This window comes from Suncus etruscus, chromosome 1 (genome assembly GCF_024139225.1).
Source record: "Suncus etruscus isolate mSunEtr1 chromosome 1, mSunEtr1.pri.cur, whole genome shotgun sequence".
NCBI lineage: Eukaryota > Metazoa > Chordata > Mammalia > Eulipotyphla > Soricidae > Suncus > Suncus etruscus.
In genome coordinates, this window is record NC_064848.1 from 23,779,755 (window position 1) to 23,796,374 (window position 16,620).

The 16,620-nt window shown below is 42.4% G+C and overlaps 1 protein-coding gene across 1 annotated transcript in view; it reads right to left on the reverse strand.

Annotated features, from left to right (window-relative positions):
• The window catches only part of TMOD1 (tropomodulin 1), a 59,129-nt gene that overhangs the window by 35,314 nt on the left and 7,195 nt on the right, over nt 1-16,620 (reverse strand). Inside the window, exon 2 of the mRNA XM_049784164.1 lies at nt 411-567. Within this exon, the coding sequence (XP_049640121.1) occupies nt 411-567 (157 nt within the window). The remainder of the gene's footprint in view (nt 1-410; nt 568-16,620) is intronic.

Below are 16,620 nucleotides of genomic sequence, written 5' to 3' on the forward strand. Positions count from 1 at the left end.
AAGAACTCTGCAGAAAAAGCACGGTCAGGGACCTCAGGGTTGGGGCACGTTTTATTCATGGCTTGTATAGGATATGTGGAATAAACCTCATAACCATGTCTCAGTTAATAGTTCCCTCTCTCACTTTTTAAAATGACTGTATATTTGTGGATAATAATCAGAACACTCAAGTCAAGAGGTAATTAAGGGGAAAATAATGCTTGTCTGAATGGCGCTGGTGCTTACTACCCCAAAACCCGTTCAACCTATGTCATGCATTGATTTTGGTTGGTGTTTTGTGGCCAAGCAGAGACGAGAAGTAGGAGACGCGGTGACATTTAGACTGACACAGGACCTAGCAGACAGCTGGCACTCAGCAATGCACAGGTGGTATTCATAAGCGCATTCGTAAGCACAACATAGTTCAGTACCTCGCTTTTCCCCTGTGTAGGGGACCAGATCTTCTCGGTCCTTAAACTCCTTTGCTTGCTTTTCCAAGTGATCCAAGAGCTCCTCCCTTTTAAAGGGACCCGTGGGTGCCTTGGTGGTCTGATCCTTCTGCCTCAGGCCTGCAGGCAGCAGTGCATTCTACAGTGATGGTTGTAGGGGCCAGGAGAGACAGCAAAAGAAAGAGAGAAAGAGAAAGGAGAGAGTGGTCAGCTACTGACAACATGCATTTCTCCAGAAACTCGTCCTTGAAATAGAAGGGCCTCATAGTTCATGAATCAACCCAAGCTAAACTGAGTCGAATCTTGTAAGGCTTTAGTGCTTTTTTGGCCTATTTATGTGTTTGATGCACAGAGGTGAGGAGTTGCTAATGAGCATAAAGGAGCAGTTCCAAGGGGTAATTTGCAAAGTGATGACTCAGAGGAAGGCAGTATTTGATGTGTATATTTACTTCCATGACATAGAAAGTGTTCAGGGAGAGGAAGCCCTTAGGGAAGTTGGGGTTAGAGGGTTGCAGGTTTGGAATGAAGCTACAGGAGGCTGACCCTTGAACCAAGCTATGGAGTGGACTTGGGAGAGCTATGCAGCCAACCAGGCCTGCTTTCAGGGCACAGGCCTGACAGTTTTCTGCTTTCCTGACGCCCAGCATAGGCCATGCTGCAGGGCTTGTTAATATTTTGAATGTCGCCCCTAGAGATGGTCTCATCAGAAAGATAACATCAACCAATCATGGGTTTTTTTCCTTCTGTCAAACATGGGCAAGCTTCTAGGTGTGGGTTTACTTTGAAGGCAGATTCCTAATTAGGGTGGATTGGGATCACAAGCACTTTGCTTTATCTCAGCCCCAGAATATTATTGATCCTGAGGCATTTAAAACTGCAGAAGTACTTTCAGATCATCTGGTGCATATACTTTTCCTCCAGGGAGAAGCAAAGCCCAGAGCAAGGCAAGATGTGCCTGTAAAGTTTAAAAGACAGATGAAATAGCCAAACCAAAGTCTCTCTTAAGATCTGGGGGGAAGGAGAGCCATCTTCACTGCTAGTCATTGTTGTCTCCACCTCCTATATTTTTAGTTATTTGGGTGGGGACCACACCTATTAGTATTGGGAATAATTTTCTTTTTTTTGGGGGGGGGGTCACACCCGGTGACACTCATGGGTTACTTCTGTCTATGTGCTCAGAAATTGCTCCTAGGCTTGGGGGACCATAAGGAAGCGCTGAGGAATCAAACCCAGGGTCTCTCATGGTTAGCTGAATGCAAGACAAATGCTCTACCACTGTGCTATCTATCACTCCAGCCCCTTAAGAATAATTTTCAGCAGTAGTCAAGGGACCATGTGGTACTTGGAATTGAACCCAGCCCTCCAAATTCAAAGTATGTGCTCAGACCTTAGAGTTCTCTACCTGGTTCTTTGGGTTTTGTTTTTGTTTTTGTTTTGGTTTTGGTTTTTGGGTCACACCTGGCAGCACTCAGGGGTTACTCCTGGCTCTATGCTCAGAAATTGCATCTGGCAGGCTCAGGGGACCATATGGGATGCCGCAATTAGAACCACAATCCTTCTGCATGCAAGGCAAATGCCTTACCTCTGCTATCTCTCCGGCCCTACTTGGTTCTTTTGCCCTGGTACTTTTAGGTGATAGAACTCACTTAATTTTTGCCACAATTCCCAATTTGGCTAAACTGAGATGGAGACCATTTTCAGGTTTGTGCTCTATAAAGATGCCTATCTCAAATCACAAGCACTCACATTCCTAATCCTTTCCAGAGAATCATTTCCAAGAGAAAAGATGATGGTGGGCACTGAAAAGGTGCCTGGCTCACTAGGAGAAGAAGTACTCCTGTTAGAGACAGTCTAGTATTTTTCAGCAAGATGATCTACCTCTGTCTGATCCCCACATAGAGGTAACTGTGCCAGCAGTAGGTGAAAGAGTGAATCTCACTCCAGGAGCTAAGGGCAAGGGTAGGTGGGAGGCAGGGGAAGAAACAGGGGCCTTGCATAGGGACTGGGGGTGGTGCATTGTACCTGAAAGTGATCTGAGGCTACACATCTTGAGAGACATTTGGACTTTAGGGGCACAATTGGAGAAGATGAATAGTGGAAAAATTAAGTCTTGAGTGATTCTGGGTTAAGGAACAGGAATGCAAAGTGCAGTCACAGACACCTCAGTGCTCTCAAAGCAGTGGCCTGAGACCCTGTGCACCGATATAAGGATCGTACATGTGAGCTAGACACTGAGGGCTTTTTTTTTTTTTCTTCAGATAAGGGGGGCTCCTGTGGCCAGCTGTGTGGTCTTCTTTCTCTTTTGTGGCTGGAAGCTTTCTGCGGCTCAAGTGACAAGCACCTGAAGGTTTCTACGTTGACAACTGTGCTTCGATGACCTGTAATCCAAATTCTGTGTGACATTCTGTGTCTTGCTGTTAACCCTTATCAGGCTTGAGCCCTGACTTCAGAGGTAACAAGGATTTCACTCTAGGACCTTGGACAGGTCACCCACTCTTATTTTTGTTTTATTTTGTTTTTGGGGTCTACACCTGGCAGCAATCAGGGGGTTACTCCTGGCTCTACGCTCAGAACTCACTCCTGAGTGAACCATGAGTTCCTACGAGGTAGGACCAGGTAGATCTCTGTGAAGGGTGTTGATAGCTTATAATGCAGGGACATATTTCACTTCTTTAGAGTGAAGCTGTAAACTGAGAAGCAAATGGCTTGCACACTCACAAGGCTTCTTGATTTATTTATTTTGTTTTGGGGTCACACCTGGTGGTGCTCGGGAGTTATGCCTGGCTCTGCACTCAGAAGTCACTCCTGGCAGGCATGCTTTGCTATCGCTTGGGGCCCTCACAAGGCTAACCTTGTGAGTTAACTAAACCTCTAGTTTAGTTAAGATAAAACCTTTCTGAGATTTTGTTTGGAAGCCACACCTATTGGTGCTCAGGAACCACTTCCCTGGGGTTACTCAGGAGATTATGTGGAGCCAGAGATCGAACCTGGGCCTCCTGCATGCAAAGCCTGTGCTTCAATCTGCAGAGTAACACCTCATTGCAAATTTTTGTAAAGTGATGTGAGTTTGCAAAAGACTTTGCCCCTCTCTCCATTACAACCTCATGGATGTCTCAAGCTAAGTTTTAGTGAAGTTGAAACAGTGAAACTTGCTACTGAATAATCCCTTTCTTTGGAAAGCTACACATTGTAGACCATTTAAGAACATCTGTCCTTTCTCCAATGGTACCAGGAGTACCCTCACCAGCTGTAACAACCAAAAATGTGTCCACATATGGTCAGCTACATTTTGATAGTAGGCCATTGCTGAGATATAAGTAAATAGCAGCAACAACAAACTTTGTCACATGCCCCTCTGGAGGGGGGGGGGCACACACAATTACCTCTGATTGAGTTAAATATCCACATCAACATCAATCCACACACGTGGAATACTATGTAGCCATCAGGAAAAATAAAGGTCATGACATTTTCCTATACATGGATGGACATAGAAACTATTATGCTGAGTGAAATAAGTCAGAGAGAATAAACAAAAGTTAGTCTCACTCATCTGTGAGATTTTAAGAAAAATAAAAGACATTATTGTAATAATACCCCAGAACACAAGTAGAGATGAAGGCTGGAGAGGACTGACCCATGACATGAAGCTTACCACAAAAAGTGATGAGTGCAGCTAAAAAATAACTACACTAACAACTATCATGACAATGGTAATGAGTGAGAGAAGAATGCCTGTCTCGAATTCTGGCAGGGGGGGTTATGGGAGGAGAGGGAGATGTGCATATTGGTGATGGGAACGTTGCACTGGTGAAGGGGGGTGTTCTTTTTATGACTGAAACCCAACTACAAACATGCTTGTAATCATGGTGCTTAAATAAAGATATTATTAAATAAACAAACAAACATCTATTAAACAAGCAAACATCTATCATTATCATAAAATAAAGACTTTTTTGTTACTGATTTGGGTTCACAATTGGTGATACTTAGAGATTTCTCCTAGCTCAGTGCTCAAGATATCATATTAAGTTCTGGAGATCAAATCTGGGGCTTTCATATGCAAAACATGTGCTCCAACATTTTGATTCATCGTCCTGACTCCAGACTAAAGATGTTTTCAGTTGCCTCAAAAATACTAGGTTGTTTTTTTTTTTTTTTTTTTTTTTTTTTTTTAAAAAGGACTGGGGGTAGGAGGGGGAAAATACTAATTTAGAGCAAATATCATGGGCTTTATTAGGAATTAACATTTTTTCTCACTAAATTGTACATTTAATGTAATATTAAATGCTTTTTAATTAAAGCCCCAAATAGTTACATACTTTTATTTACCATTTAAATTTCTTTTCCAAAATATCAGCTGACCTCATGTGGCATATAAAAATTCATTTCAAGTGGGTCAAAGACCTCTGTTAGAACTAAAACTATAAAAAAAAAAGAACTAAAACTATAAATCTTTGAGAAGAAAACATAGGTATAAATCTTAGATATGACACCAAAAAACCCAAAAAATATATATAAAACAAGAAAATGAATGGACATTCTACAGATGGGAGTTTATTTGGCAACTATGATATCTGATTAGGATCTAGTTTCCATAATATACTAAGGTCTCTTACACGGAATAAGATAAATGACCCATGGGGTCGGAGCAATGGCACAGCTAAACACAGTAAGGTGTTTGCTTTGCACGTGTCTGACCTAGGATGGACTGTGGTTCAATCCTCTGGCATCCCATATGGTTCCCCCAAGCCAAGAGCGATTTCTGAGTACATAGCCAGGAGTAACCCCTGAGCATCACTGGGTATGGCCCAAAAACCAAAAAAAAAAAAAGATAAATGGCCCAGTTGTAAATTCAAAGCGTTCAAATATACATCCCTTGTAAAAAGATATAAAAATGGCTGATAAGGACGTGGAAAAGAAGCCACCAGAGAAACACAATTCAAACCTGAAAGAGCACTAAATCTCAGCCTCTTGGGCAATTATAGTAAGAGACAGAGAAAAACAAGTGTTGATGACAAGAACATGAAGAAACTGCAACTCAGACATTGTGGTGGGAATGAAAATGGGGCAGCCTTCTTGTAAACAATCTGGTATTTTCCTAAAAACTTAAACACTGTTATCATACGGTGCAGCAGCTCCACTCCTAGAGAGGTATACAAGAAAAAATGAAAACAGCTGCCCACATGAAATACATGCAGAAACATTCCTAGTAGTGTTATTCATAACATATAAGAATCAGAAACAGCCCAAATGTCCATCAGATAGATGGATCCATAAAATGTGGCGTATCTGGACAATGTAATATTACTTAGCCACCAAAATAAATGAAGTATGGATACATACTACAACATAACTAAAACCTTGAAGACATATTGCTCCATGAAGAATCCCATCATTAAAGACTTACATAGTATCTGACATCACTTACATAAAATATCTACAAAACAAAAAGATGAGTGACTGCTTAGGTCTGTGGAGGATGCAGAAATGGGGAATGACAACAAGCAGCTATGAGTTCTTGCTTGAGGTGATGGAAATGTTCTAAAAATTTCTGAAATTGTGATGATGGTTGCACAATGATGAACACATTAAATAATATTGATTTGTGTGTTTCAAACAGATTTTATGAGTTAATTATATCTCAAAATGGCATTATCTAGGAGGAAGTTACAAAAATATGTTTATGTTAACTTATATATGCCATTCCTTTATACCCATTTATTTTGTTTTAGGGCCATATCTGAATGTGCTCAGAAATTATTTCTGGAACTGCACCCATAGATAAATCCTAAAGGTGCTTCAGAAACCATATATGGTTCTGGGGATTGAACTTGGGTCAAACATGTGTAAAACAAATTATCTAGCCACTGGACTATCACTCTTACATGAATCTATGCCCTTTAATTAATTGTTTTGGTTTTGGGGTCACTCCTAGCTGTGCTCCAGGCTTCTTTCTGATTCTATGATCAGGGGTCACTATTGGTCTGGTTCAGAGGACCATATATGGTGCCAGGGATAGAACACAAGTCAACCATATACACGGCAAATGCCACACCCACTATATTATCTCTCTGGCCCTTTGTTTTTTGTTTTCAACCATCATCATGAGCAGTATTTGTCTACGCAGTGTACTAAGCTGGGTCATGAGCACATAAAAATCTCTGGTGGAATCGGGGAGATGGGAAAAAAGTGAAAATAGAGTAAAATGCAAGAAAAATAAAACTTGATTATAACATGTGTGAAGTATAATGTATTCTTTTAGTTTTAATCAGTTTGGGGAGAGTTTTGGAGTCACACCCAGCAATGCTCAGGGTTTACTCCTGGCTCTGTGCTCAGGTATCACTCCTGGTGGTGCTCTGTGAATCATATGTAGTGCAGGGATTCGAACTGAGATCTGTCACATGCATGGCAAGTGTCTTACCCACTGTACTAACTATCCAACCCTAAAATATCTTGATTTTTTAAAATATTAAGTTACATTCCAAATATTAAATAAAACAATTTGGGGGGGAAATGTAAAATGTATCTGCACTTAATGTCTACACCAGGTTTGATGTAGCAAAAGTTAAGATATTCAGACATTTTGATTTCTGCTTGCTGCTCCTCTATCTTGCGGGGGTCTCAAACTCGAGGCCTGCAGGCTGTTTGCAGCCCGCCGTACAACATTTTGTTGCCCTGCCCTAGAGGAATCTTTTTTGTTTTGTTTTGTTTTAGTTGTTTGGGTCACACACCCCAATGTTCAAGGCTTACTACTGACTTTGCACTCAAGGATCACCCTGACTTTGCCTCCTGTGTAAATTGAGTTTGAGACCCCTGACCCCTGAATTCTAAGGTGATGCTTGCCTCTGATTGACATCACTGGGACTATTCTGAAACAGACCAGAAGGCTGAGTCCTTCTCTACTGGAAGATCTCAGCAGCTTCCACACCCAACCTGCAATATATTAAGGTCCCACACAATTCCTTGTTAATCTTCTGCTCTCTGCTCCTCCATTCCAGGTGAACTTGCCTCTGGCTGACATCACTAGGCCTATTGTAGACCAGGATGCAGAGCCCCTCCCTACCAGGTGGGTAGAAATTGTTCACACACTCAAACTGTACCATTTTAAGGGTCCACACCACAGTTCCTGAAGCATGTGACAGAGGAAGCAATCACACAAAAGATCTATTCAACAAAGTACATGCTGCTCAGTTATTCTTCCTGTCATTTTGTGAAGATGGTTAGAAAAGACAGAACAATCTGCAGCTTAATTCCTCAGCATTTCTTAATGGGTCTAACTACAGGCTCACTTATAGCACAGCAGGAACACTAGAAAATCAATGGGGAAAACACACAAAAAACCACCATGCTCAGTGAGTGAAAATTATATCACTGAAGACATAAACAACTCCAGTAGATAGACAGACAGGGTTTTCAGTGTCATTTTGATGAGGATGTTCAATGAGTTTACAGAAATAATAGCAGATAGCAAAGCACAAGAAAGTATGAGAGTAAAAATGAAAAGTTACTATAGTCAGAGTGACAGAAATAAGAACATAGAAGCTCTGAATAGTAGAATAATAGAAACTAAGCAGAAGATCAAGGAGCTTCAAGATGAGGAGGAAACAGCTAGAAAATGGCAGAAAGTGAAAATACTCTGAAAACTAATTAACAAAATATCAGTGAACTATAAAATGCTTAAGAGGAACAATATGATTCATCACAGTTCCTGAAGAACAGGAAGGCCAATATAATGAAGAAACAATAGCTAAAAAATCATTGATAAGAACTTCTCATAGCTGAGGATTATAGACACTGAAATCCCAGTAAAAATAGACCTAATTAGGAAAACTCCAAGACACATTATATGCAAAATGATAAAAGCCAAAGATAGACACAATATTGAAAGCAGCAAGATCAAAAAAAGGAACTTTCATACAAAGGAAAGCCTATTAGATGTATAGCAGATCTAGCAAATAAGTTTCTACAAGCTAAAGAATATGGAAATATGTAGTACAAAAACTCAATAAGATGAACACCTCACCATGAATACTATATCCAGTAGGCTATCATTCAGATTTGAAGGAACTAGTCAGAGTTTCATGGATGGGTAACAGCTTATGAAATTTATAAACTTGAGACTGGTTCTGCAAGAATTAAAAGAAATTCTCTAAAAACAGGACAAACTTCCCAACATGAGCCACTGAATAAAACATTTACTAATGGAGCAAATGGTTGTATTCTACTAGATTACAAAAAGTTTAAAAATATACAGGAATTAGAGCCGGAGTGATAGCACAACAGTAAGGCATTTGCCTTGCATGCGGCCAACACAGGACAGACCCCAGTTTGAATCCCGGCATCCCATATGGTCCCCCAAGCCTGCCAGGAGTGACTTCTGAGCACAAAGCCAGGAGTAACTCCTGAGAGCAGCCGGGTGTGACCCAAAAACCAATATGTATATATATTATATATATTGTTTATATTATATATCTACAGGAATTAATCATCGCAAATAGGCTTTTATTGATTTATTTTCTGAAAATTCAGTTTGCCATTTCTTGTAGTTTTAATTGGACTAAGTAATATAAGAGAAATTTGTTATATACCTGTCAAGAGAGCAGGCTGTGGGGTGGTAGGTAACCTGGGAATACTGTTGGAGGGAAGGTGAAATTGTTGGTGAGAATGGTGTTAGAATATTGTATGTCAGAAATAACTCTAATATGAACAATTCTGGTATCTCAATTTTGAACCAAAATGATTGGCTTTGTGTCTCTTAAGCTCTAGATAGAGAAAGAAGGGAATATTAGGGGAAAAGAAGAAGATTTAGAGGCAACTTAAACTTTAAAATACATTAAAATGGTGTTGTTCTTGGAAAAAATTATAGACGAATATGAATAAAAAATCTACTTCCTCTTCCTAGGAGCTTGCTGTTCACTGTTAAATGATGACTTCCTCTTAAATTGCAGTAAAACAAAAATGTGTATGCATACCATGACAAGTTGTTTAAGTTCTATATCAACTTTGCAGTCCAGTTGTCCAAAGGACCATGGAAACTTTGACAGTACCTTAACTGGGTTGTCAGAAACTCTAATAGCCTGCAGACAGGTGCCAGCTGGACTGAAGATCAAATATCTGCATAGCTATCATTGCTATAGATAGTTCGGCTATGTGAGATGCCATCCCCACTCGAACCATGGTGGACTTGTTCAGATGTGCATACAGAACAACACAAGTACCCACACAAATTATATACAAGGTTTGGGTGTGTGTGTATCTTTATGTGTGTTCACCTACAGTGCATTGAAAAGACCACAGAATTCTGGTAGTTCAGACCTACAAAATCTCGGAGTGGGGTGGTGTTGTCTGAGGCAATGCTTTCTTTTTTAGTTGGGGACACTGAAACATAGGTAACTGAATAAAAAAACTATGGTACATATACACAGTATAATACTATTTGATCATAAGAAAAGATAAAGTCAATTTGCTGATATGTGGAGGGACTTGGAGAGTATCATTCTGAGTTAAGTTAGTCAGAGGGAGAGAGATTTACACAGAATGACCTCTTTTATATATGGGATATAAAGAAACATAATGGTATAATGATGAAAATCTGAAGACAATGAAAACAAAGATCATGAGAACTGATATTCAGTAGGAAATATATTACTTGAAGGGACTGGGGTATAGGACAGGGAAGGGGCAACATATATGTTTGAAGGAAGAGCTCAACCTGGAGGAGCTAAAAGGTGGTAAAGTGTTACGTATGAAGCCCTATCTGTAATAGTACTGTAAACCACAGCACAAATACAATATATATTTTTAAAAATAAACCTCTTGTAGAAGCAGACTGGTAGGAGACAAATAGGGTGAGGGCAGAATTATTGGAGGGAAGCGGACACTGGGAAATGGATTGGTGTTGAAATACTGTGTGCCTGAAACGCAATCATAAATAACTTCATAATTTCATGGTGACTATATACAAAAATATAAAATAAAATAAAAAAGACTGAAGTCACTTCCCCAATGTTCTGCAGCTTGAGTCACACTGCTGGGAAGCCTGGGGTTATATGGCCTTGATACAGTGCATAATTCAGTTTTGGGGACAAACAATCAAACGAACTTGCTCACACATCCTCAGTAAATTAGCTACGTTACATTTGTGATTCAGGGGATAAACAGTGAACTCTAGGCCACCAGGAGCCCTGGATTTCTGCCCATGAGGGCACCACACGGCACTTCTTGGATGAGGCCAATTGTTGAACAACCTCCTTCCCAGAGAGGGAAGCTGCCAGGGCCACAGGAACCTGACCCGAGGTTATATATCTGCAGTGTGCAAGCCACAGGACTGGCAAGAGCAGGGAAAGTTGCCTTCACACCCCACTGCAATCAATCCCTAAGGAACATCCCAGCAGGCAACCAGATTAGATCCTCAGAAGAATTAGGCTTTTCTCCCCACATCTGAAGCCCAGAAGTTGCCTCTTTGTCAAACTCATCTCAGTTCAGTTAGAGAGAGTGAGGCCAGGGGAGTAGGGTCTTACTATCCTGGGGTATGGGTGAAACTTCAATTACTTGACTACTCAAGATTTATCAGAATTCTCCCCTGTCCTTTGTCAAAGGACTGAGGACTTCAGTGGGTCTGAGATGCTCACCCCACCCTGTTTAAAGCTGCAGCTGATGATTGCTCACCCAGAGATTACCCCTTTTATAAAAAATAATTTTTTATTGAATCACCATAAGATGCAGTTACAAAATTGTTTATCACTGAGTTTCAGTCATATAATGCTCAACTCCACTCTTCACCAGCACACATTTCCTGCCACCAGTATCCCAGTTTGCTTCCTGTTCTCCCCCGGTTCTCTCTCCTACCTGCATTTATGGCAGACACCCTTCTTCAGAGATTACCTTAAGCAAGATAAGCAACCAAAGCAGGCTTTTTCAGGACCAGAGCAATAGTACATTGGATAGGGCATTTGCCTTACACAAAGCCAAGCCAGGTTCAATCCTGGGTTGAATCCTAAGTGGTCCCCCAAGGACAGCTGGGAGCTATGTCTGAGAACAAATCCAGAAATAAGATCTGAGTACCGCTAGTTATGGCTCGCCAAACCAAATTAAACCAAGGCCTTTTCCACTAACAGGCCTTGAAGACTTCTCTTTTCTAGCTTCCTGTCAAGCTAGTGAAGACATCTTGACCTCATGTCCTCAACCCCTAATCAAAAACACTTGCTGCGCTCTAAAAAAAAAAAAAAAAAGAACATTTGCTTCTGCATTGCTGGTGGCCACCTACAGAGTCCAGAAACCACTCAGTGGAACTTCAAGGGAATTTCTTTTCACATGCAGGGGGGCTTACCCTGAGAGTGTGGCAGGGATAATAGGGCTATCTGTTATGCCCCCATCACAGAGGGGACAAGTAGGATCCAAACCTCTCTCCTGGTACTGGAGAGATAACGCAGTGATAGGGTACTTGCCTTGCACTCAGCTGACCTGGGTTCAGTCCAAGCATCCTATATGGTTTGCTGAGCACTTCCAGGAGTGATCTCTGATAGCAGAGTCAGGAGGCATTACCAGGTATGGCTCCAAAACAAGCAAACAAACAAACAAAAAAAACAACACACAACAACAAATCCCTCTCCAAAGACATCATCTCCCATGCCAACATGCACACTCTGGGGCCAATTCTCTCAAGAAAGATTAAGGCCTTTTCTTTGGCTCTTTGGCCCTGACCAAGGGGTCCTCAAACTTTTTAAACAGGGGGCCAATTCACTGTCCCTCAGACCATTGAAGGGTCTGACTATAGTAAAAACAAAACTTATGAACGAATTCTTATGCACACTGCATAAATCTTATTTTGCAATGAAGAAACAAAACAGATACAAATACAATATGTGGCCCGTGGGCCATAGTTTGAGGACCACTGTAAAATACCATTTTCCTCACACAACTCTTGAGAGCTTTTGAAAGCACCATCCAAAGTGCTCTGTGGGCCCCAGCCCAGTCATTGTTTGTGGTAGCACATTGTGGTCCTAAAGCCCACAGCGTTTCTCCCTGCCTCACATGTATGGCATGTGGTGGAGCCAACATCACTTGCTCAGCTTTCTATTAATCCTTCATTTCTGCTCATACAGGAAAAACATCCCATGTTTCCATGGGCTGCAGAGACCATGAATGTGTGACCCTGCTTGACAGCTGCAGGAGAGATGCCTGGCCCAGTGTGAGCAGGGTAAGCTGGGGCTTCTAGGCCAGGTCACTTCTGAGCTGAGTCCCAGAGACACCAGGTGGAGCATAGCCTAGGGAAGAGGAGATTAGGAAGAGAGGTGGGTGTTCCTGGGGATTACAAGCACAGTACAGGGCTGGGAGAGAGCTCAAAGGGCTGGAGTAAGACTTTGCATGTGAGTACCCTGAGTTAGATCCCCAGCACCCCATGGGGTATTTTGGGCAGTGGCCCCCAAACACCATGCCAAAAGAGGAGTATAGCACACATGTATGAATGCAGAATGAGGGAGTATGTTTCTCTGGGGCAATGCTGAACAGAGCCTGATGCTGAAGATTCAGAAGTAACTGTCCTCCTTTCCCAGTGCCCCTAGGCATTGGATTGGTTCAAGGCTTCATGCTCTTTCTGGGGCTATCTGAGCAACCTCTTGGCTGATCTCTCTACCTCAGTCCTCTTAATCTCCACCCTCTACTCCCCCTTCACAATAGCATTCAGACCTCACTAACAAGTGTATAGGGCTAAGCCACTCCCCCCACTGTTTTCCTAATGCCCATTAGCCCCACCTTCCAAGAGTCCCCAAGCATGAACTGTTGGTGAGTCATTCACATCTTTCACCAGTCCATCTCCCGTGATAAACTCACTCTGGGCCTCCTCACATACCATATGTGTGCTTGCCGCCATGCTGGAGCTCAGGCTATGCCTTCTGTGGTCATTCCATTCTTTCTTCCCTCACATTCATCTTTCCAAACTCTGCCCTCTGGCAACCTGCTCTGCCTCTTCATTCTTCACCTTGTTCCTAATTTCCCTTCCACTGATAAATCTCCCAGATCTGGCAAGCTCTTATATAATTTTTATCCATAGTTTCTTAAGGACTTATCTTAGACTCTTTTTGTTGACTAAGAGGGGGAGAAAGTGGAAGAGAGGGGAGTATAAAAAAGTAGGAAAGGGAAGGAAAGAAGAGAGATGGAGGGAAGGAAATGGAAGGGGAGTAGAGATGAGAGGAGATGGGAATGGAGGTAGGAGCGGAGAAAAGAGTGTGAAATTTGTCCTTTACTGACTTATTGTACTGAACACAAATCTTTAGCCTTCCTGTGCTGTTCATAGCTCAGTCATATTCCATTGTACAGACAGATGCGGCGCCTGTCAGTGGGCACTCAAGTTCTTTCCAGCTGCTGCTATGGGAAATAATGGTATGGTGAACATGGGCACCTAGATCTTTCATCAAATCAGTGTTTTCCTGTTCTGCAGGTGCACACCCAGCAGTGAGATGATTGGACCCTACTGAATTCCCTCCTCCAACTGCTAGAGGATCTTCATCAGGGTTTTTGTGGTGGCTCCACAGATTTAGAGTCCCACCAAACAGTGTTCATCCAACAGAGCCATGTGCCTTACATCTTTTCTGACATTAGTTGTCCTTTTGTAACAGCCTTTCTCAGAGATCATTGTTGCTTCTCTCTGCATTTTTCTAATGAAAAATTTCATTAGAATACTAAATTTCAGTTTATGGCCACTTCCAGCAGTACTCAGGTATTACTCCTGGCTCTTCACAGGAATCACTTGTGGCAATGCTGGGGATCGAACCTGGGATCAGGCTGGGCTATGTGCAAAGCAAGTGCCTTTCCTGCTGTGTTCTTTCTGATCTTTAGATGATATTTTCTCTTGCTGTATAGAGCTATTTTGTTTTGTTTGTTTTTATTTTGTTTTATTTGGGGGGCCCCCACTCAGCTGTGTTCAGGATTTATGCTCAGGAATCACTCCTGATAGGCTCAAGGAACCATATGGTATGTTGAGGATTGAACCTGGGTCAGCAGCTTGCAAGGCCAAATGTCCTACCCACTGTGCTATTGTGCCATCCCTCAAAAGCTAGTTTGTACACTTTAGTCCAACTTACTGATTTTTCTTTTCTTTCTCTTACTTTTAGAGTCAAATCCCCAAGACATCTCTGAAAACTTAGAGCCACGTCCCTTACATTAGTGGAAAAATAAAACAAAGGTGATGCATGCCTCAGGAAAATAGGCTCAGCTTCCTTCTTTTATCTGCTACCTTCCTGATATGATTGCTTGCTGTTTTCCAAGGAAAAAGAGGAGAACATATTCAGCAGAATGGGAGAGAGTGTGTGTAGGTGGTGGTGGTGGTGGTGTGTGTGTGGGGGGGGAGTCTTTGGGGGTGGATGGAGGTTATATTTTATCTTGATTTTTCTTTTTAAGGATGAGCTGAACTTAGTAAGGCAAATCTTTGGTGCTGTGGAACTTGGATGATGGAAACATAAGAATAAACTAAGCTTTCCTATATGTTTAACACGTCTCCTATTACAAAGGTCAAAACCAAAAAGGAAAGTGCTGAGTGTCTTCAGTTAAGGGAGTCAGAAACCAAGCTAATAGAGGAATGGGAGAGTGGGCCTAGAAAAATGGGAGGATTTCCAATCAAGGGGTGAATAGTTATAAGTCCCAGAAGCACCCCAGTCAGCAGAAGAGATATTTGGGGAAAGAGGGGGCTGGAGAGGGAGCTGGATGACAGGGGCTGGGGCCATCGGGCCTCTCTCACTCTCACCCCGCCAGGCCGTCCTTGGCTCTGTGCGGGCTGCAGTGTTTCTAAGGATGTGGCCTATTTTTAGAGCAGAGATTTATTTCTTTCCATTTAAACTGTTTACTTCTGTCCCAGGCTTGTGATTCTGCCGGTTTGCTTTACAGGGAGAGCCACAGCGCCATGAACCAAGTTTGGCTGCCTCCCCTGGGGCCAGAATCCTTCTATGTCATGAGTGGGGTGGGTTGGGGGAAGGTTGATGATTTGGTGGTGTCTGGGGTAATGCCATAAAGTGTGGACAGGCAGCCCCAGGTTTTTACCACAAAGATGCCAATGACCTTAGTGACATTGTAGGTTTCTGTGAGGAGCAGATGAGACACCCAGAGCAAGACAGAGGAATAAATCTTTCTGGTAATCTTTCTGTTTCAGAGCTTCTGGACCTGCCCCACCATGTGTATGCAGGGAAGGGAGAGAGCCCAAAGGACTCAGCATCCTTCCCACTCTGAGATCAGAGAGTTTTAAGTTTTCTTTCCCTTTTAAAACGATATTTTTCTCCTTTCCTTTAGTCTGACTGTTCAGGAAGTACTCTCAGTGTAGTTCTCAGGGGTCACTCTGAGCAATGCTTGGGGAGACCATATGCTGGGGATGGGACCCAGGGCTCACACATGCAAGGCCTGCACTCCTTTGGGCCATTTTCCTGACCCCAATTCTAGGTTTTTCTCCTCCATTATTTCTTTCAACATTTCACAGCTCCTGTTCTCACAGCTCTGGGCACATGCAGGCTAAGAGAAGCTGGTCAGCCTGCACCTAGCCTAAGCTACGCACCAACTGTGTGATTCTGGGCATTACTTCCTTATCTGAGAGGATATTTACCCTGGGTCAGGGGTGGGGCTCAAGAATGTGTGTGAGATCCTGGGTACAAATCCTGGTAAAGGAAAATAAATGGCTAGAGAGAAGAGTCTTTTTTTTTTTGTTTTTTGGGTCACACCCGGCAGCACTCAGGGGTTACTCCTGGCTCTACGCTCAGAAATCTCTCCTGGCAGGCTGCAGGGGGCCATATGGGATGCCGGGATTAGAACCACCGTCCTTCTGCATGCAAGGCAAACACCTTACCTCCATGCTATCTCTCCGGCCCTGAGAGAAGAATCTTAATCCTACCTAAGAGCTGAAGCTCATTTTCAAAGGATCCTCATCGAGATTTAATGAGACATTGTCCCCAAAACACAGAGCATCATGCTTGGTATGTAAGAAGACACTGACAGAGATTAGACCCTAGTGTTGCTATTTTATTATTATCATTATTATCATTATTATTTTTGGTTTTGGGGCCACACCCGGTGATGCTCAGGGGTTACTCTTAGCTATGCACTCAGAAATCACTCCTGGATTGGGGGATCATATGGGATTCCAAGGATCGAACCGAGGTCCATCCTGGATCAGCCGTGTGCAAGGCAAACTCCCTACTGCTGCACCCCT